This window comes from Macaca nemestrina, chromosome 10 (genome assembly GCF_043159975.1).
Source record: "Macaca nemestrina isolate mMacNem1 chromosome 10, mMacNem.hap1, whole genome shotgun sequence".
Lineage (NCBI taxonomy): Eukaryota > Metazoa > Chordata > Mammalia > Primates > Cercopithecidae > Macaca > Macaca nemestrina.
In genome coordinates, this window is record NC_092134.1 from 123,548,478 (window position 1) to 123,571,242 (window position 22,765).

At 37.0% G+C, this 22,765-nt stretch overlaps 1 protein-coding gene and 1 pseudogene across 2 annotated transcripts in view; both read right to left on the bottom strand.

Annotated features, from left to right (window-relative positions):
- LOC105481413 (phosphatidylinositol-4-phosphate 3-kinase catalytic subunit type 2 gamma) overlaps nucleotides 1-22,765 on the bottom strand; it is a 421,186-nt gene that overhangs the window by 225,124 nt on the left and 173,297 nt on the right. For both annotated transcript variants that reach the window (XM_011741018.3, XM_024792846.2), the window contains 2 exons: nucleotides 16,317-16,410; nucleotides 13,308-13,402 (listed from right to left, as the gene is read on the bottom strand). In XM_011741018.3, the coding sequence (XP_011739320.2) occupies nucleotides 13,308-13,402; nucleotides 16,317-16,410 (189 nt within the window). The remainder of the gene's footprint in view (nucleotides 1-13,307; nucleotides 13,403-16,316; nucleotides 16,411-22,765) is intronic.
- On the bottom strand, nucleotides 11,997-12,813 carry LOC139356811 (F-box only protein 3-like; annotated as a pseudogene).

Consider the following 22,765-nt stretch of genomic DNA (forward strand, 5'->3'; position numbering starts at 1 on the left):
CTGTAAATCATTTAACTCAACTTCACCCAATTCCAGAGACCTAGACAGTCCATTTTTTTTTAAAATGAGAAAAATACATCTTTTGTAATATGACTTGTTCTGATTGCCTGCTGTTTTAAGGATAGTAGTCAAGGTAAATTAACCTCTAGGCCATACACATGTATGATGTGGTGTGATTATTTTTATTCGTTCGATAGGTATTGAATGAATTGTATACTGTGTGCAATGTTCTATGTTATGGATGGATGGTTAAGTTTTGTCCTTACAGCGCAGAGGAGAAACATAGGGTTGGTCTATACCAAATCTACTCTCCCCTTCATGTCTGCAAAAAGAATCTGCTTTTATTCAGATATCAAAAACCTTAAAGGAAGATGACCAATTTAGAGATAAATTCTGAATATGCTAAACCAATCACGTAAGCTGAGTCATCAGACTGCCAACTGGTCATGTGATGGGTTCATGATAAGGGACCCAATTCTGGCAAATAATATGAGAAGTTAACTCAGCTTTGGGGTTTATGGAAAAATTTTCTAACTGAGGAAGAGACATTCCCTTTACTCTTGCTGCATGGAATCACGTATGGAGGTGAGACCCACCATGTTAATCTTCTTGTAACAATGATGTGAAGTAGACTAAGTCAACGCGCTGAGGATGGCACAGCAGAAAGATGGAAAGAAATCTGATTATGACATAATCAGTGAGCCGCTGCAATAATAAATTTTGGAACCACTCCACTGAAGAGCTTCTTGTTATGTGAGATAAAATAATTAATTCTTCATGTCACTGCAAACCAGTTGAATCAGGGTTTATTTGTTTTTGTTTTTGTTTTTGTTACTTGCAGCTCTAAGTATCTTCATGTGAAGAAGTATCTTCACGTGAAGGAAGGGAAACGGTGAAGTAGAGGAGGAAATACGTTCAGAACTGTATTGTAGATGTGTACAAGGGAGCTAAGGTCGGAGACATCTTCAAAGAGGATAAAATCTCGAGCTGAGTCCTAAAGGATTCTATATAGAGAGACAAGGGCACAACTGCATTTCAAGAAGTTGGAAAACTGTGTGCAAAGTCATCAGGGCATGAAAGATTTGAGAATTTGAGTAATTACTTGAGAATAATAAAAAAAAAATCATATTTGGATGTAGAAAGGCTTACAAGATGGGATGGGAGATAGGCAAAGTGGAAACTATGACGCTCCGTTGCCAAGTCATGTTAAGAGAGAAAATCCATTCTCTCTTAACATGGATCTCATAGTCTAATTCTAAACTCTGTCATAAGAGGAAACTGGAATTAAGAAATTATGCTAACCAGCTGGAGGTTACCCATGACCTGAAGCCCACTTTATGAGTTTGGGATCAAGTTGTTACATGTGTAGATTATTCTGAGAGCAGTGTGGAGGATGGATGGACTGGGGATAGGCAAGAACAAAAGTGAAGGAAAACAGCCTGGAAGCGGTAGTGACACTCCAAGTAGATGATACCAAAGGTGCTAGCTATAAAGTAGAAAGGAAAGGGCAAATTAAAGACGAATTTATGAGAAAAAAAGAATCAAGACTTAAGAAATAAGTAAATAGAGATTATTGGGTAAGAATAATGTCTTCTAGATTTTCTGTGTTGGGTATCTTAGTAATGGCTGTAAACTAGGGCATTTTGTATTTTTAAAAGTTTGGGAATGGTGGGTGAAAGAATTGAAAGGGTAGAGGGGAGGAATATTGAATTCAATTTTGAACTTCTTGAGCTGAGATGCCAGTCATATACCATAGTTACATAAATATCTTAATAATGAGTCCTCCAGAAAAAAAAAAAAAAAACTGGTTATAAAATATACCCATAGGTTAAATATCTTGGAATTATTTGTAAAATTTTTGGACAAAAGTTAAAGACATTTTTAGAGGATGTCTATTAAAATGATGATTCTTACTGGAGTAGTTAGCTAGTAGTCTTTTTTTTGTCTGTTAAGGTTAATTTTGGTTTTTGAAAAGAAAGCCAACTAATATATGGAAAGGCGGATATTGGCCTTTCTTTCATGTTCTATTCCTTTACCACTTTATGGACAGATTTCTTGAATAATCTGTGCTCTTTTACCTGTATGGCAGAAACTGCTATGGGTTTACCAAATTAAACTTCATTTTGCTTCTGTATATATACATACATGGACAACTTTTCTTTGCCACCTTGCAGTTAAGTGGGGCATTATTACTGACTTCTGGCCTATGGAATATAGACAAAAGTGATGTCTGCTAGAAGCATCTAAAAGTATCTCCAACATGATGCTATGATTCTATGATTATACGCTATGATTCTATCTTATTTGGGTCAGGGAATATATTTGAGAGAGCTAAATTTAGATGATGTGATGGTTTTAATGTGTTCCCTTTAAAAATTCATGAGCTGGAAACTTAATCCCCAATGCAACAGTATTGAGAGGTGGGGGTCTAACGGAAGATGTTCAGGATCCATTCACTCATGAATTGGTTCATGCCATTATAAAAAAGTCTTGCAAAAGTGGGTTTGCTTTTCTTCACTCTTCTACAACGTGAGGAACAACAGTCCTTTCCTCTGGAAGATGCAGTGCTCAAGGTGCAATATTGGAAGCAGAGATTGGGCCCTTACCAGACACCAAACCTGCCAGCGTCTTGATCTTGGATTTTTCAGCCTCCAGAACTAAGAGAGACAATTTCTGTTGTTTATTTCTCAGATATTCTGTTATTGCAGCACTGATGGATGAGGATAGGGAATGACTGAGCCATGAGATGAAAGGATTCTGAGTAAGTCCCATCAACGAGCTGGTGACATTCAATTTTCTGTCACCATCTCAGATCTTTTCCCTGTCCTTCAGGCCTGTACCCTACTGCTTACTGTGTATTTTTAGTTGGACAGAAACCAAAGACTCATTTGCCTACATTTTATTATTGTCATGTTCTTTCTCATCCTAGAGGGATTTATTTTCTAACTCATTTAACTTGATGAAATGGGTGACTTAATTGTATTAGCATAATTGGTAGTTGCTTAATTAAATAGTATTTTTGAGAAAACTGAGAAAGTCTTGGTTTTATGAAATAGGTGCTGAAAAATGAGTACAAAGTGAGTCTATTAAGTAGATTACTCAGTTATTGGTATCATCACTCATGGTTTAATACTAAAACTAAAAGAGCACACTTAAAGTTTTATTTTTATTTTTATTTTTTTCGAGATGGAATCTAGCTCTGTCACCCAGGCTGGAGTACAGTGGCATGATCTCAGTTCACTGCAACCTCTGCCTCCTGGGTTCAAGTGATTCTCCTGCCTCAGTCTCCCGAGTAGCTAGGATTACAGGCACCTTCCACCACGCCTGACTAATTTTTGTATTTTTAGTAGAGACGGGGTTTCACCATGTGGTCAGGCTAGTCTTGAACCCCTGACCTCATAATCCACCCAGCTTGGCCTCCCAAAGTGCTGGGATTATAGGCGTGAGCCACCATGCCCAGCCACACTTAATATTTTAAATGTCAATTAGACACTATAAAAAAAAGATTCTGGAAACAATCTACTATCTGCTTCAAAGCTCCTTCAAGGACACAATGTTAGCGGGCCTCTCATATATAACTACTCATTAACATTTACAATTGACAGCACTTGTGAGTCATGCCAACAACTAAGGGCAACAATTTTGAGCTTTTAAATATCTCAATTTGCAACATCGTTTTCTTTTCAGTTTTGCTCTTAAGTTAAAAAAGAAGTCACACCTTCAGTATTTGAATGAGTTCCTAATTGTTGATAGAAAAAATAAACATTTCATGAATTCTTCAAATTATACTTTTTGAAAGTAGATGTTGAATTAGAAAGAAATATGAATTCAGCATGAGATACCATAAACGTATTTTAATTTCAATTCTTTAATCAGCTAGATGATTGTCATTGGAAAAATCACTTAACATGTTGAGATCCCTTTCTGGGATAGCAGATGATCCTTCAAGTTCCATTTGACTTCAAAATACTGTAACTCTATGAGTATCTGTTAGTGTATTCCTTTTGGATGCCAAATTCAAATATTATTAGAAGACAAGAATAATTTCTAAACAGAATGCCTTTTTGTCAACCATATTTTTTGTTGGCTAGAGCAAAGTCAGTCTGATTGAGAAATAACAAATAATTAAACACTATAATACTGCTTTTCAAGGACTTAACCCAAATCCCTAGTATAAACTATGACAGTAGGGGACTAACATTATTATAGGGAAACCAGATTACTATCTAAGGAAGCAATGATGTAATTGGATGTGGTTATTGTAATGAAAAATTGCTGGACAGTGGATTAGGAAGCTCAGTTCCCAAAGGCCTGGGTGGGTCCAAGTTTCAACATTTGAGTTCATTATGTATATATATAATGTTCATTTCCATAACTCTTCACTTTTTCTTAACAAAATAGAAGATTTTGAGGGAAAAATGATTTAAACTGTAGCAGGATGAGCTGCAGACAAAACTCCTCAGACACCGAGTTAAAGAAGGAAGGGGTTTATTCGGCTGGGAGCATTGGCAAGACTCCTGTCTCAAGAGCCGAGCTCCCCAAGTGAGCTACTCCTGTCCCTTTTAAGGGCTCACAACTTTAAGGGAGTCCACATAAGATGGTTGTGATCGATTGAGCAAGCAGGGTGTATATGACTGGGGGCTGCATGCACCAGTAATCGGAATCGAACAGGACAGGACGGGGATTTTTACAATGCTTTTCCATACAATGTCTGGAATCTATAGATAACATAAGCGGTTAGGTCAGGGGTCAATCTTTAACTACCAGGCCCAGGGCACGGCGCCGGGCTGTCTGCCTGTGGATTTCATTTCTGCCTTTTAGTTTTTACTTCTTCTTTCTTTGGAGGCAGAAATTGGGTGTAAGACAATATGAGGGGTAGTCTCCTCCCTTAAAACCAGTGATACATTGACAATGCAGCTCTTTTCTTGGCTTTTGCTTTGATTTGTGGTAGAAGTTTGTATAAGATTCTATTTTCATAAGTATTTAATAGCAGTAATAGGGCTTAAATGACACCAAATTAATTTAAAGATTGTATGGTATTTTAAAAATCTTTTTATTAAAGGAACTATATAAAACCTCTATTGCATAAAATAGAAATAGAAGAAGCAAAAACAACCGTGCCTGTATTATGCCTTAACTGGAAAACTATGCTGATGGATTTTACAGATTATTGTGTACAAAGGAAACCTTGTTACCACTATCTGCCTCTTTTTCTTCAGGTTGGTTGGGATAGAGAACAGTTACTTTTGGTTTAAGCAAGTTGCTGAAAGTAGGGATTCTATCCTGTGTATACATTTATGAGAACAACAGGGTGGAAAGATGATTACAGCAGATCAATATTAAAAGTCAGTGAGACATATCTTTCCCTTACAAAAAATGAAGCAATAATTCATTATTTATTACATTGTAAAGGTAAAAAGATAAATTAGTTGCAAAATAATGATTCTCAGAGGTAAAGGGCTGAGGCTTTAAAGCCCCCTATCGATTCTGTATCATGTGTGCTCTATTGCTCTGCAAGACTTCCGACTTCCCTGAAGTACAGCTCTTTCCCCTTGCTTCAGGGAGTGTTCCAGACATCAAAGCAGAAAAAGAGAGCATTTACCTCCTTTGTGTATTCATTTGTAAGCCTTTATCAGTATTTAAAACTGACAGAATGGGAGCACGCAGACTTTTTTATTCACTGGATGTCCAGCCTTGCCTCCCTGCTTTTATTTGGAACAGGTCATAGGCAAAACTGTAAAGTGGACAAAATTTGTTGAGTTTCCTCTCTCTGCTCTGTCCCTGCCACGTGGCCAGTGGGCTCTTTCCTCCTGCCTGGATGCTAATATGTTTGCTCTTGAGCTTCTTTAAGGCAAGGATCATCCTTTGTTTTATCATTAATAGTTCAACAGTGTCCAAAATGTTTGTCACATTAATGAACAAATGATAAACTAATTCCCATAAGCATTAGGTTCAGAATATATATATGTTTTCATATTAGAAGAGAACTGCTGGAAGAGAGCAATACTTAACCTCAAGGAGTGACTTGCAAATGAGAGAATTTCAGGCATTAGGGGATACGTATTGTGGAGAGGGGGTGAGAGAGACAACTGTGACTTCGAATCACGGGATACCAAATTTCCACATCTTCTTGCTTTATTTAAAGTCATCTGTGACTTGAGAAATTGCCCCAAAATTTTAGATAAAAAAAGTGTAGGGAGGATTGTTTTTAAAAAATAAATGGACAGATTTTTGGATCATCTCAGTTTTATGGATAGCATATGAAAGTCACAGGATATGGTCATTTAATATCCTGTACCAGAGACAACATTGGCTTAATTCATTTCGTGGTTTTCTCAACTGGTACAGAAGATGCTGCTCCATCAACTTGTTCTTAGGCCCTAACTCCTGACTTGGTTAGTCCTGGACTTCTGCTCACATTCTCCCTCCTCTCCAGTTTTGGTTTCACTAGTGATATCCATATCCATTGCCTCGTTTCTTTTTTCTTTCTTTCTTTTTTTTTTTTTTTTTTTTTTTTTTTTTGAGATGGAGTCTCGCTCTATCCGACCATCTTGGCCTCCCGAAGTGCTGGGATTACAGGCCTGAGCCCACCGCGCCCGGCCCCTCTCCATTGCCTCATTTCTGATCAGGTCAGTCTCCTGGAATTGCTTTAGCCAGGCCAGTTCTTAGTTGACCTCTGAAGCAGCTCTCCTCCGCCCCTATTGACATAAGTATGCATGTGCACAGCTGGGTCCAGGAAACTTAATCCTATTCATACATTGAATAGTAAATTATTGAATGTCTATAAAGTGCCAAGTACTGTTCTAGGCACGTGTGATATATCAGTGAATAAAGCAGAACAAAAGATCCTTACACTGATAGAGCTTGCAAATGGGAGCTTCATCTCAGGTTATCCCCATACTTTGAAAGGAACACTTTGAAGAGATTTTTGCATTATGCACCTTAAGTGACACTTTATAAAGGAGTTGTGTTATAAAATGGCTTCCTACAGGCGAGTTTTTCATTCCAATTGGTTCTCTCTTGGAGTCTGTTCAATCAGACTTAGTAGGAGGAGTGGGAAAGACTGCAATACTGCTGTTCTACCTACGATATAACCCATAGCATACTGATGCTCCAATTTCTAAAAACACATATTTGAATTCTTTATCTTCCATAATAAATACTTACTGTAAGTCAGGTTCTCTGGAACAGGGCGTGAGACAGAATTTCACTGTTTGGGATTTACTGAAGGAGTGCTCTTTAGGAAAAATTCTGTGAGGGAGTAACAGCAGAATTATAGGGAAGAGAAAGGAATTAACAAGGATGAGATCTCGGGTCAAGTCTAACCTCGATCTGATTTATGGGGAGGCTCTGGAATGTAATTTATATCTTAGAGATTTTCCCACTTCGTAGGCCAGGGGGCTATGGAATCAGAGGCTCATTCTGCAGAGAAGGGGCTGTATTCAGTTAGCCGTCACTGCAGCAGACGGGAGTGGGTGCAGCAGCCAGGTAGAGGCGCACAGCAGTGCCTTTGACAGTGCCTGATTTCATATTCCCTGAGTACCGTGGAATTTCCAGTACTGTGTGTGAAAATATGGATGGCCTTACAGACATTTCTGTGGATTCATACTTTTTAAAACATTTTTTGGGTATCTAGTGAGTTTCAGACACTGTGCTGGATTGGTACATGGATGGGGTGACATGATTGCTGTCTTGAGCTACTCTGTGGACTAAGAGGGGGAGGGGACAAGGCAGCAGGGGTGTCAAGGGAGTGTGATATGATGTCCGGCAGAGTCGTGAACAGTATGCTGTGGGACATGATGTGGAAGCAATACTCAATCCCAGGTGGTGGCTGGGAGAGGATCAGGAAAGCTTCCTGGATGATGTGACATCCCAGGCCTTCATAAAGTCTGTATATTATTTTCCTGTGGCTGCCATAACAAGTTAACACAAACTGGTGATCATAGAAATGTATTCTCATAGTTCTGGAGGCCCAGAGTCCAAAATCAGTGTGAAAGCAAGGCTGTGCTCTCTCCCAAGGCTCCAGGGGGGAACTTTCCTTGCCTCTTCCAGCTCATGGTAGCTATAGGCATTCCTTGGCTTGGGGTTGCATCAGTCCAGTCAATGCCTCCCTTTTCAGAACCTTCTCTCTGTGTGTGTCTTCTCCTCTTCTGCCTCTCATTAAGTCACTTGGCGTTGGATTCAGGGCTCACCCTGATGATCCAGGGGGATCTAATCTCAAGATCGTTCATTTAATTCTATCATCAAAGACCCTTTTTCTCCATAAGGTCACATTCACAAGTCACAGGTTTCTGAGGTTAGGCTGCAGACATATCTTCTTTGGGGCCACCACTCAACTCAGTACTTCACTGGTGGTTAAAATGTTTCCTATTCCAAACGGAAAGGGGCACCACATTTAAGCTTTTGTAATTAATTATTACACAATGGAGGAGGGGCCTCCTGGGCATAAGCTCCAAATGTTATGGTTCCCATTTATAGCCACCTTTTTAGGATGCAAACTGTGAGGTAAAGCTTTTAAATTCCAACACAAAGCTTCTAGTTAACTCACTTGCCTTGGAAGATAGGGGCTATTCATCCTACATTCACTCTTCCAGTGGAAGAGACTCACTGTGAGCCTAAGTCAATTTCTCCTTTCAGAAAGGCTATCCACAGTGATGCCAAGTAGTCAAGATGGTTTTCATTCCAATTTTACTTATTCATAGCTCAATATCTGGTGAGGCAACTTTCTGATTAGTGATAGTGGCAGGTGGAAGTTGTGGAGCAGGGAGCGCTGTTGAGGATACATAGAGTTATAGGACTTGGTGAACAATTGGTCAAGTTAGTGAGAAACAAGGAAGACTTCAAGACCTGGGTAGGCAAGACAGGATATTTAGTTCAGTGTTGAATATGGTGAATCTTAGGAAGCAGTAATTCATCCATGTGAAAAAAATCTCATTAAACTCATGACTGATGGGTTTCTAGTTTTTTAAAACATAAATAAGGCATTCTTTTTAAGGAAAGATATTTTGAGTATTTTTCTTTCATGAATTGTGAGATGCGAGCTGCATCTTTAAAGTTTTAACACAAACATTTTGCATGGAAGCAATCACTCCCTAAATATGATGCTAGGCTTGAGCTATTTTTTTTGACTCTGATATATTTTAAATATAATTAATATTATTTTATGCTTAGTGCATGTTGCCTGATTCTTAATTTTTATTTGTTTTAAGGGGTTGTAGGCATTTTTAAAATCTTCTCTCTTAGAGGATCAGGAACAATAACTAATAGGTAATAGGCTTAATACCTGGATGATGAAATAATCTGCACAATAAACCCCCATGACACATGTTTACCTATGTAACAAACCTACACGTGTGCCTCTGAACTTAAAAGTTAAAGAAAACTCCTTCCTTGTTCTTATTTCTCTTTTTTCATATTCTTACAAACAAAGCTCTCAAAACAGTCCATTTATAATATATATTATTTTCTATTCCTTCTCAGTTTCTTCTTGAATCACTGATAGGAAAAATGGGCTTGACTTTTTTTTCATAAGGATGAGAATTATACACAAAAAAACTTCCCTTCCAACCTTTTTGGAAACAATGACGTATTTGTATTTACATGGATTTGCAAGTATGGCATTGATTTACCACTTTGTGTGCACCCATTGTTGCCTTTCAAATGATCACTTTTCATACAACTTTAGCAGATGAAGAACTTACTGAGGTGGTGCAAGTATTTGAATAATCATTAGTCAATTAGAAGACGTCTTTAATATTTTATTATATTTTTAAATATTTTTTAAAACCTTGTCTTTTTTTTATTTTTATTTTTTAAGGCAGAGTCTTGCCATTGTCAGCCCAGGCTAGAGTGCAATGGCACGATCTCGGCTCACTGCAACCTCTGCCTCCCGGGTTCCATCAATTCTCCTGCCTCAGCCTCCCGAGTAGCTGAGATTACAGGCCGCCACCAGGCCCGGCTAATTTTTGTATTTTTAGTAGAGATAGGGTTTCACCATGTTTGCCAGACTGGTCTCGAACTCCTGACCTAAAGTGATCCACCCGCCTTGTCCTCCCAAAGTGCTGGGATTACAGGCGTGAGCCACCGTGCCCACCTAAAACATTGTCTTTTTTATATTTTATACTTTATATGCTTTTATATTTTTGTTCAGATATTAAAATAAAAATTGTTATCTGGCTATGTTACTTTTTAAATATGCCTACATTTTAATAATGCATGCAAAAACCAGTAAAGTTTTAAGAGAATTAAACATTGAGTTTAATGGAGTCCTACATTTAGTATGACAGCAGAACACCACAAAGTATATCCACTTAACTTTCCTTTGCACCAAAGTAGCTTTGTGAAAAACTGAAGAAAATAAGCCTTCATTCAGAGCTTTAATAAGAGTCTATTCATGGGAGGGCCTCATGCCAGTCAATGTATTTCATGTTTTATTATAGTAACATGCTAGAGGAATTGTTCTGGTTTTTAAATTAGGCATTTAAAATGAAAACAAGCATCAAACAGTCTCTGACCAAGTTCCTTGGGTTTCTTCTTTGCTATGACTTCTTGAGTGATTTTCATGAGAAGAGTGATCTCATTATGAGTAACATTTCTTGAAGCAGAAAAATATGACACTCCAAATGATATTGACTTGCTGTTTTCCTGTTATTTAGTGGTCTTAACTATCAATCAAGCAACTAAATGATGCCTGTCATACACTCATGAGAGTAAAACATAGATCTAATTTTATCCTTAGGTCATTGAAACTTATAATTGCTAAAACTTTGTCCTATTAAATTAAAATTGAATCAACAAGGTTAATAATACAAAGAAAAGTAGGAAGAACAGCATGCAAAGAACAGCATGCAAAGAACATTATGTTCAATAGGATCAAGTGTAAGTGATGATAGGAGAAATTGTTTTTTTAAAAAACAGGATTGGAACCAAAATTTGTTTTTAATATGTGAGTTTTTAACATTAGAAGGATTTTATTCTTAACTCTCAATTATATAATCACAAAAAACCCAATGTTTCAGGAAAACATACTTAATCCTAACACAAAATTCATGTCACTTATCACAAAGTTAGATAGTCAAGTATATAATGGAGAAATAAAACAGAAATAGTGATTTTAAACCACATGAGACATTGTGAAGAATTTTTTTGTTAATAAACAACCCATAAATACTTTTACATACTACACTTCAAAATGATGCCTCTATGAATAATATGATAAAGGTCATAGTGTTGAAGACTTTAAATTCAAGGTCATCATGTTGAAGACTTGAAATTAAATTCAAGGTTGTAGTGATGAAAAATTCAAAGTCAAGATCTTGATGATAAAGACTTTAAATTCAAGGATATATTGTGTAAGAAAGGACAAACTACGAGCATTCAAGTTATTTAGCCAATGAGTTCTCTGTGAGTACAAAATATGAGAAATCTCTAAATGGATTGGCCTAATTACAAATTTTGTTTCATTTATAAATAACTCTCAACTTCAAGAAATCTTTTCACAGACTCATTCAGTCACATGGTATCTATCTACCCTTGTGTCGGTATTTCTGCTACACTTTAAATCCTTATTCAAAACAATTCCCTCTCAATTTCTCTATGTTTATAAGTAAAAAATAATTTACAAGAAAGAAATGTCGGCTGGGCTCAGTGTCTCACACCTGTAATCCCAGCACTTTGGGAGGCTGAGGCAGGCGGATCACGAGGTCATGAGATCAAGACAATCCTGGCCAACATGGTGAAACGCCGTCTCTACTAAAAATGCAAAAATTAGTCGGCTAAAAATACAAAAATTAGTCGGATGTGGCGGCATGTGCCTGAAGTCCCAGCTACTTGGGAGGCTGATGCAGGAGAATCGCTTGAACCAGGGAGTTGGAGGTTACAGTGAGCCGAGATTGCACCACTGCATTCCAGCCTGGTGACAAAGTGAGACTCTGACTCAAAAAAAAAAAAAAAAAAAAAAAAAAAAAAAAAAAAGAAAGAAAGAAATGTCTGTCCCTTAGCTAGAGAAAAAAAGCAATCCATTTCCTTCTTTACTTCAAAAACACAAAACTAACCAAAACAATCCAGTTCCTAATGTAATGTCACACAGAACCCAGGGCCTGGAACAATATTTCATTCTGGTTTTCTTGCTATATGCTGAGAATAATGCAGTTATTTACATTATTGAGAAATCTATTTAGCAGACTAGAATCATCCCAGTGCTTCCATCAGAAGAAGGCTTGCTAAAAAAGGCACGAGCAGCAGCATCTACGAATGGGAACATCAAAGACTCTACTCTGTCTTTCTCCTCATCTTCTTCTGATTCATCCATATCTGCTGAATCATCATCATCATCTTTTTTTCTCCTCCCCCCTTATCTTTCTCTTCCATCTCTTCATACCCCCTCATCATGACCCATTTCCAATCACACTATAGGCACCCTGAATGTTAGACATGCCATATGGAATTGGAGAATGGCAACATTAAAGATATTTAAAGTAAAGGAAATGGTAGGTATAATACCCTTCCACATATCCTGTTGTTCTAGAGAATGTGGTACAGCTACTCTAGTCATACACCCAAACTTGACTGATGATTGGAAATTCACAAGCCACTCCAGGTCCTTGAACTTCTTCCACTTCACCTTTAGCATTCGTTAGTCTCCACTAGCAACTGTCCAACTGACAAGCCTTCTCAGGAATAGCATCTTTTGACAATCTTAATTTGGTACGTGAAGAAATAGTGGGGTGGATGTACAGAAGCTAAGTTCTGGCAGAAAGTATGGGGAAACTGAAATGGTAATATCCTCAGGTGTTGCTACAGAAATTCTGGCATCTCATGAATCAGTCTTATTTCTTCACTAATGATATTTCAAATTTATGCTTTGGGAAAAGTTTAGTGCTCTAGAAATATTCAACAAAATAAGTATTTTATGGTTTATAGCTAACATTGCACAGAAAGTATTTTATACCACATGTTCTTCCAAAAACATTCAGTCTCATAACTAGATTTTATATTAAAATCTTCAAGGAGTAGCTAAACAAATTGTACTTGTCATTTAAAGCTACAAGAAAAGTATCATTCAGATTTGAAATTCTGTTTGGATTTAACTTCCTGATTAACAGTAGCAACTGTCCAACTGGTAGATTTTGAAAATGATGGCAAATTATCCTCTTTAATAAAAATAACATTGACAAAGACTCAAAACTGCCTGAATTTTACGGTCTGTATCAATTATAAGGTAAAGAAATCTTCTGCTTCCTCTAAAGCTGCCCCATAGAGAAGTTGGCAATTAAAAAGGCATCCTTGCCTGTTTTAGGTAATCTTACCAGTAAAGACGATGGGCAACCTGGATGCTTTGCAAGGAGCGGTGGAGTAGAAGTTGCACTAAAGGACTCTCAAGGTTCCATTCAAACTTGACAGCCTGAAGTAAGAGACACAATTACTTTACTTGTCAGTAACAAAATTATACCTGAATACAGAGGGACTTCAGAGGCTTGAGAAAAGACTAGAGAAAACAGCATGCACATTTTAACAAAATGCTAGTAACACATTCATGGTTTTATGAGTCGGTGTATGACTAATAACAAAACACACATACATTACACCATTTGGATTTGTGTAGTCTTGCTTCCTTTCCTTGTTATGGATAAGAAATAAGGGCAGGAGTTTGTAGAGTTCAACCATGTGCTGGGGGAGAATACTGACACAAAAAGTCCTGGATTATTAAATACAATATTATTAAGCCATAGATATTTCTTCCTATTTGGAGATGAAATTAATGCACATTCAAAGCCTTAACAGAAATCATCAACTGGTGTATCATTATTAACCTCCAGGCCTTGAGGTTTTGCTTAAAAGTTCAAAACTATTACTACCATAACTCAGTCCCAAATCCTTTCTTTCATCTCCACTGTGAACAACTCTTAAGTTTTTTAGGATACCCAACCGGGTAGAAAACACAGGTAACAATGGCAGCCCCTGCTATCCTTAGGGACCTAATTTAGGGCTTCACCTGTCCTCTGCAGGGACTTCACTGACAGCAATCTGTAGCTAAGCTGCTATCATCATCCCAGGAATCTGAATATGTGAAAATGAAAACCAGGTTCTCATAAAAATGCCCATTCCTGCTTGAGAGACAAAGCTTCTATCTTTAGTTGTTTGATAAACCATTTAAGTCTCTCTCTCTTACACACACACACACACACACACACACACACACACACACACACAGCTTAAGAGTCTAAGCCAGGCTTTATATCACAGTACAGACAGCAGGAAAAAATGAGTACAATATCCAGTCATACATACACTTGAAGAAACACCTCAATATGCTAGCTATCCTCAAGAATGCGAATGTTTATAAATTCCTAAGGTGTGAGGGTGCTGAAGATGAGTTCAGCAAATCTGCATAAACTCCTGATGCTGTCTGAATGTAGAAGGACAATAGTGTGTGCTGTCTTAAACTGTAGCCATGGCCCTCTCTCACTTACATGCTAATGCTGGGCTGGCTAGGTCATAGGTTTTATTTATGCCCTAATAGTGAGCATATTATGTGAGCATATTATATGAGCATATGAGCAGGAGGTATGTTTCAGAATTACCTACTTGCTTGCCTTTTTAGATGTCTGCCCCATTATTTCTTCCTGAACCCAATAACTGTTTGTTATTCCTCGCTTCCAAGCTTCCTGCTTTACTCTGTCCACCGATACAATTTCCCCCTAAATCCTGCCTGATCATCTAGAATGTAGACAATTTTTCTGGTGAACACCATATTATCTGAAGTGGTTTGCAGTAACCCCTGGGTCTGGGTCTTATTTGGCTGTTAGCTATGAACTGTATGTTCTGTTTTGTTATAGCCTTAGAGTCCTTTCTTACAGCTTTAATATAGACTGCATAATTCCAACATGATAATACATAACAAAATAGCATGATTCCAGAAAACAATCAACAGGTTAGGATTTTTTATGTGTTGGAAAGTTTGAAATTCAAGGTAGAGTATAGAAGTCTAAGGACAATGAACGTTTTGAAATTCTTCCTTTTTTAAAAAAAATTTCTAGTCACACTATCGATTTCTTTCCATCTCAGGACATTTTATATCCTTCCTTTTTAATCATAACATAGTTGAAACTTTAATTTTGCCTTCTGTGTATTTGCTGTGTTAGATTGTGTGCACCCCTTCTTATAAACTTGGATTTGCGGAAATATGGGCCTCAATGACATTCCTGATGCCAAGTGTACTTACTCAGATAGAGACTTTCAAATGAGTTTAATGTCTACAAACTTTTGTGAAAACATGCTCTCCTGAATTGGGCTAGAAACAGCATGTTGCCATATCCTTGAGTCATGAGATGAACGGTGAACTTGTAAGTTAGATTAACCTTATTTTCAAGAAAGATTGGATTGTACTCTATGGTACAGCTATTTCTAAACCAGCTCTCTCTCTTAAGGAGATGTTCAGAGAAATTCATAATGTCTGTGCAAAGTCATACTCTACTAAAGTTTATTAATATAGGCTCATTCTACCTGTTTCCAGTCACTTTTCAAAACCTGAGGCAACTGACATTCAAACTAGCTGTAACAACTTGGATCTTTCAGATAAAAAAAAAAAAAAGCTGGATTAAAAACAAAACAAAGCATAAAAAGTCACAAGTTTAGATCTATTTAGCTCTCAACATACAGTCATCCTGGAAAAAACGAAAACAACTTACCTTCTATAGATTAGATATTCTGTTACTTACATGGTCATGTGTGGAATGTGTAATTTAATTGTTTATATTTCATCATATTCAGACTAAATCAGTCTTTGCTTACATTACTAGATAACATTATATTATTTTCTAAAATTACTCCAACATTATGATATTTGATGTTACTAAAATGTACTATTTGGTGACAAAATTTGGCTATTAGAAATTACTATGATAAAATTTATGATCAATATTATAAGCCTCTAAAGAAGTGCAAGAAACTCATAAATTATGAGAAGTTGCCTAGCAAATGATTATTTTCTATATAACATTTATTTGGTAATTTTTATCATTTTATATATACATATTTGTAAATTTTTATCACAAGCATGTCTATTTTTTCATGTTCTAATCAATAAATGAAATCATTTAAAAAAAATTTTCCTTTTTGGAATTAACGTACCTTTTTTGTAATTGTAACAGTTTCAGATAGAGAATGTCTTCCTTACCTATGTTGACATCATTTAGTCCCTTGGGTGGCCAAATTGCAATATCACTTCTAAATAGTCTATTGTTGATTCATTGGGAACCTTTTAGAGAATAATTAGTTAAAACTCTGGGTTTCCTTAGCAACTCTGCTGTTCTTACCTGAACTAGCTGTGGGAGATATTCCAGTAGTTCATCATTCAAGAGGGTGTCTAATTGTTGAACTGCCACTTTACGAATTTCTTGATCTGTAAAACTAATACACAGTAAATATATCCATTAAGCTGTTAATGGTAAGGAAAAATGCATAAGACATGTCAGGGAGAACAGAGAATGAATTCTACCCCCAGTGTATAAGGTAAAACAATTATCCCATAATCGATTAAGGTAATATTAGCACCAAATAATTATTATTTTTCCATATTCCATACTCTCATGTGGACTGCAGTAGGAAATCCTTTCACTAGACTTTGGAAATGTGGTTTTAAGTCTGATTCCTGCCAGCTTTCTTATCTATAAAATGTAGATCATGGATAATCTAAAATCTTTTCTAAAGTAGTATGAAAATCTTTAATTTAATATGGCTAAATCTTACTAGACTGTGAAGTTCTTGAGGGTAACTGTGCCTTATTCATTTTTGGATGGCATTTGCCTGTTGTAAGATTTAGCAGCCATTAGGTACTTAATAAATATTTTTTATTGAAATAAATTTGTGAAGTTATTTAGCATTTGAAATCCTGTTCCAAAGACAATTTATCCTCAAATGGATTCCTCAAATTGTCATCTTGCTCCATCAGAAGAAACAGATTCAATTATCTCAAAGTTCCGGCTTGGAAATAATTTTGGCTCCATATTGTTTTGACATGATTAGATATTACTAGGGCTTAGATAAGAAGAATTAATTTTAAAGAAACAATTTTTCAGAAAAAAATTAGCATAATGTAAAATGTGAAGGAACCGCTTATAGTAATTTATTTACAAATAAATAAATAAACAAAACAAACTCGAAATTGCTTTTGTAGACAACTAACTGAATGATCTAGTCAGGTGAGGCCTCTGAAGACTGGCTTCCAGTAGGAGGTTAGAAAACTGTAAAGTCTTAAATGGCCAGTATTTTCTCAGCATATCAGATTACTGAAGGGTAAATTGGGAACTATGCCGCCATCCAGTCAAGTAAACAATGGTATCACACAACTCAACTGTCTTGGATGGCAACTTCAAATGGAATGCTAAGCAAGTTACGTATTTTTTCTTCATTAAACTGAGCATTTTCATTGCAACAAGAATTTTACCTATAAGGTTAGTCAGCCAAAACTCTTATTTCTGACCTGCAAGTACATTTCCAGTATTTTTCTGCCTTTGAGCATTCTAGCAACGAGACGTAGAGAGAACTGCGGTCCAGACACATTTGGTGAAGTATTGCAAAGGTCAGAAGATCTCAGCATAACGTCATGCACAGGTGGAGGACAGAAGGAGTACAATTAAAATGCAAAGCTACAAGCAGGTCAGCTTGTTTTAGTCCATTAAGACTTTAGATTCTCCTAACTAAATGTGATTAACTCTAATTGATTGCTCTCAATTACTGGACCATTTGTCTGAAGCTTGTAGACATCAAGGTCAGTGTAAGGATAGTTTGCAGTCTTGGAGGGAACAGTTTACTAGGTAAGTTTTGTTACCTAAGTGACGACTTGTTAAGTTAGCTAGCAGTCGCCCATGCTTCCCTGTGTGACTATTTTACCTTATTGATAGAAATGACAAAGAAGAAATAAAAAAGGAACATTGCAACAAAAAAAAGCTCTTTGGTGAACATTATACCTTTAACTATAGATTTATTTCCACTAGAATGCAAACTCCAGAAAAGCAGTGACTTTTTTTTTTTTTTTTTTTTTTTTTTTTTTTTTTTTTGAGACGGAGTCTAGCTCTGTTGCCCAGGCTGGAGTGCAGTGGCCGGATCTCAGCTCACTGCAAGCCCCGCCTCCCGGGTTCACGCCATTCTTCTGCCTCAGCCTCCCGAGTAGCTGGGAGTACAGGCGCCCGCCACCTCGCCCGGCTAATTTTTTTTGTATTTTAGTAGAGACGGGGTTTCACCGTGTTAGCCAGGATGGTCTCGATCTCCTGAACTCGTGATCCGCCCGTCTCGGCCTCCCAAAGTGCTGGGATTACAGGCTTGAGCCACCGCGCCCGGCCAAGCAGTGACTTTTTATCTGTTTTGTTCATAGATGTGTCCCCAATGCCTTCAGATTTGTAGGCACTCTACATATTTCTTAGAAGACTGTTGAACCTGAACTCATTATCATTACACCTAAAACATCTTTACTACCACACTTCCTCACTGTAGCCTGTGTTATCACCTTTCTCCAATTACATAGACTTAAATTGTTAAAGGTAATATTTTGCCCCTGTTTGTTACTTTTTTAACCTTTCCCATCTGATGGAATTCTATTCATCCATGAACTCCAAGCTCAAGCATCAATTTACCTGTGAAGCTGTTCCAGCAATATTTTAACACCCTGTGGAGTTGATAACTCCCTTCTCTATAAAATTGTATATTATATACATCATTGAGGACAGGTCATTTATTTATGATTCCCTAGCCCAAGCACAGTTGAATAAAAGTTTGTGGAATTCTTAGTATTCTCTTATCTTTACATCTAATCAGTTGCCGAGTTCTGTTGACTTTTCTATCCTAATGACTCTAGGCTTTAATGCTTGCTTTTAATTTCTTCTGCTGCTATCTAGTCTAGGCCATAATTACCTCATTCTATACTAACATTTTTAATAACAACACCTTATCAAATCTCCTAAAGTAAGTTCATTTCTCATAAAACATTAAATGATTTTCTATGTCCAATAAACCTCCCTTTAGCACACCCTACAATGTAAATATTCAAGGCTAGCAAAACACTCTAGATTTTTCTTCTACCATATTATTCACTGAACCAGTCTGGCTCGTTGATATATTACTTCTACTCTGAAAATGCATGTGCCTTTTCACTTTTGTGCACACTGTAGCATCTGCTGGAAAACCCTCTCTTAGTTCTTTAAGTTCTAGTCCTCCTTCAAAATGTAGATCAAATTCCCTTGAAGGTGCCTCTGTTAGTCCATAGTAGTTACTTCTCTGAATGCCGAGGATATTGACTGGTTGACCCCTACTTAAGATATCACAGTGTGTATTAGAATTTATCCTTTTACATATGTGTCCTCATTCCTCAACTATCGACTAATTCAACTGAAGATGAGGATTGTTCAATATTTTCTTTTTTATTGCTAGGATTTAGCAACTTACTCCACATATAGTTGCAATGAATAAAAATGCATTGATCATGCTGATAATAATTACAAAAATCCTACCATAAAGTCAATTTTATTTCCTTCTGTGTTTTGAGATAGTTTCCATTGGTTGCAATAGATTTAATTTTATAAATACCACTCATATAAATTTCAGATCTTTTTTTCTCTCAGTCAAAAGCATAGGAGAAAAACAAATCTGAAGGCAATGAAAGAGAGGGATGTACAGGTATACCTCAGAGATATTGCAGGTTTGGTTCCAAACCACTACAATAAAATAAATATCACAATAAAGCCAGTTGCATATTTTTTTTTGTTTTTTTTCAGTGTATGTAAAAGTTCTGTTTATACCATACTCTAGTCTACTAAATGTGTAATAGCATTATGTCTAAACAAATCATTAAATTAAAAACGTTTATTAAAAAGACTTTGTGGCTAAGAAATGCTAACAATCAACTAAGCAAGTTCTAATCTTTTTGCTGGTGGAGGGTGCTCCCTCCATGTTGATATCCGCGACTGATCAGTATGGTGGTTGCTGAAGGTTGGGGTGGTTGTGGCAATTTCTTAAAATAAAGACAACATTGAAGCTTGCATCGATTGACTCTCTTTCATAAAAGATTTTTCTGTACTATGTGATGCTGTTTGATAGCATTTTATCAACAGTAGAACTTCTTTCAAAATTGAAGTCAATTATTTCAAGCCCTGCCACTGCTTTATCAACTATGTTTCCATAGTATTCTAAATCCGTTGTTATCATGTCAACAATGTTCACAGCATCTTCACAGGAGTAAATCTCAAGAAACCACTTTTTTTTTGCTCATCCATAAGAAGCAACTCCTCATCTCTTCAAATTTGTCATGAGATTGCAGCAATTCTGTCACGTCTTCAGGTTCGATTTCTAATTCTAGTTCACTTATAAGTTCTACCACATCTACAGTTACTTCCTCCACTGAAGACCTGAACCCCTTACTGTCATCTATAAGGATTAGGATCTACTTCTTGAAACTCCTGTTAATGTTGATATTTTGACCTCTTCCCATGAATCACCAATGTTCTTAATTATATCTAGAATGGTGAATCCTTTCCAGAAGGTTTCCAATTTACCCAGATCCATCCAAGGAATCATTGTCTACGGCAGTTGTAGCCTTATGAAACACTTCTTAAATAATAAGACTTGAAAGTCAAAATGACTCCTTGATCCATGGGCTACAGAGTGGACGTTGTGTTAGCAGGCATGAAAACAACATTAACCTCCTTATACATCACCATCAGAGCTCTTGAGTAACTGGGTGCATTGTCAATGAGTAGTAATATTTTGAAAGGAATCTTTTTTTCTGAGCAGTAAGTTTCAACAGTGGGCTTAACTTATTCAGAAAACCATGCTGTAAACAGATGTGCTGTCATCCAGGCTTTGTTGTTCTATTTATACAGTACAGGCAGAGTCGTTTTTGCAGAATTCTGAAGTGCCCCAGGATTTTTGAAATAGTAAATAAGCATTGGCTTCAATTTAAAATCCCCAGCTGCAGAGCCCTAACAAGGGAGTTAGCTTATCTTTTGAAGCCTTGAAGCCCAGCATTGACTTACCTTCCCTAGCTATGAAAGTCCTAGATAGCATCTTTTTCAAGTAGAAGACTGTTTCATCTACATTGAAAATCTGTTGTTTAGTGTAGACACATTCTTCAATGACCTTAGCTGGATCTTATGGATAACTTGCTGCAGCTTCTACATCAGCACTTTCTGGTTCACCTTTACGTTACAAACACGGCTTTTTTTTTCTTGCTTGCTTTCTTTATTCTTTTTGAGATGGAGTCTTGCTCTGTTGCCCAGGCTAGAGTGCAGTGCCGCAATCTCAGCTCACTGCAACCTCTGCCCCCCAGGTTCAAGTGATTCTCCTGCCTCAGCCTCCTGAGTAGCTGGGATTTTAGGCACCCACCACCATGCCTGGCTAAGTTTTGTTTTCTTAGTAGACATGGGGTTTCACCATCTTGGCCATCTGGTCTTGAACTCCTGACCTCATGATCCACCTGCCTCGGTCTTAAAGTGCTGGGATTATAGGCATGAGCCACTGCGTCCGCCTGACTTTTTTCCTTAAACCTCATGAACAAACTCTGCTAGCTTCAAACTTTTCTTCTGCAGTTTCCTCATCTCTCTCAACCTTCATGAAATTGAAGAGAGTTAGGGCCTTACTCTGGATTAGGCTTTGGCTTCAGAGAATGTTGTGAGATTTGATCTTTTATCCAAATCACTCCAACTTTGTCCCTCGCAGCAATAAGACTGTTTCACTTTCATATCAGTTCTGTCTTCACTGGAATAGTACTTCTAATTTCCTTCAAGAACTTTTCCTTTGCATTCACAATTTGATTAACTGTTCTGCACAAGAAGCCTAGCTTTTGGCCTATCTCAGCTTTCAACATGCCTTTCACACTGTGCTTAATCGTTTTAAGCTTTTGATTTCAAGTGGAAGACATATAACCCTTCCTTTCATTTGAATACTTAGAGGCCATTGTAGGGTTATTAACTGGCCTAGTTTCAATATTGTAGGGTCTCAGGGAATAGGGAGGCCCAAGGAGAGGGAGAGAGACAGGGAGCAGCTAGTAGGTGGAAGACTCAGACCACACACAGCATTAATGGATTGAGTTCACTCCGTACAGTGGGTGCATCTTGTGGTGCCTCAAAACAATTGCGATAGTAACATCAACAATCGCTGATCACAGATCACCGTAACAGATATAATAATGACAATAATACTTGACATATTGTGAGAATTTCCAAAAAGGGACATAGTTACACAAAGTAAGTACATGCTGCTGGAAAAACCTCACCGATAAATTTTCTTGACTCAAGGAAGCCACAAATCTTCAGTTGTAAAAACACACTATCTGTGAATTACAGTAAAGTAGAGCACCATAAAGTAAGGTATGCCTGCATTTGTTTTTTTCAAAAAAAGGAGAACAAAAAATTAGTAATACAGTACCTATGGAGTATAGTCAAACAGGAAAATTGTGTATTTGTATCAATATATGCAAATGCTGGGAATAATTTTTTGCACTTTAATGGAAAGAGATGTCTCTGCTTATTCATTACTACTGCTTGAAGTTCAAGAAGAAACTGAAGGAGAAATAGCTTTAAAAACTAACCACATGACATTCTGAGATGTGACTAAGGCCTAACTTGACATTAAAGCATATCCGAACATAGCTTGCATCTGACTATTTTAGGAAGTGTTGGCCACATTACAAATGATGCCAGTAGTACTGCTGACGTTCCTGGAACATGGGTTTTTCATACTTGTTAGCAATATAGGTCAACATGAATCAAAACAA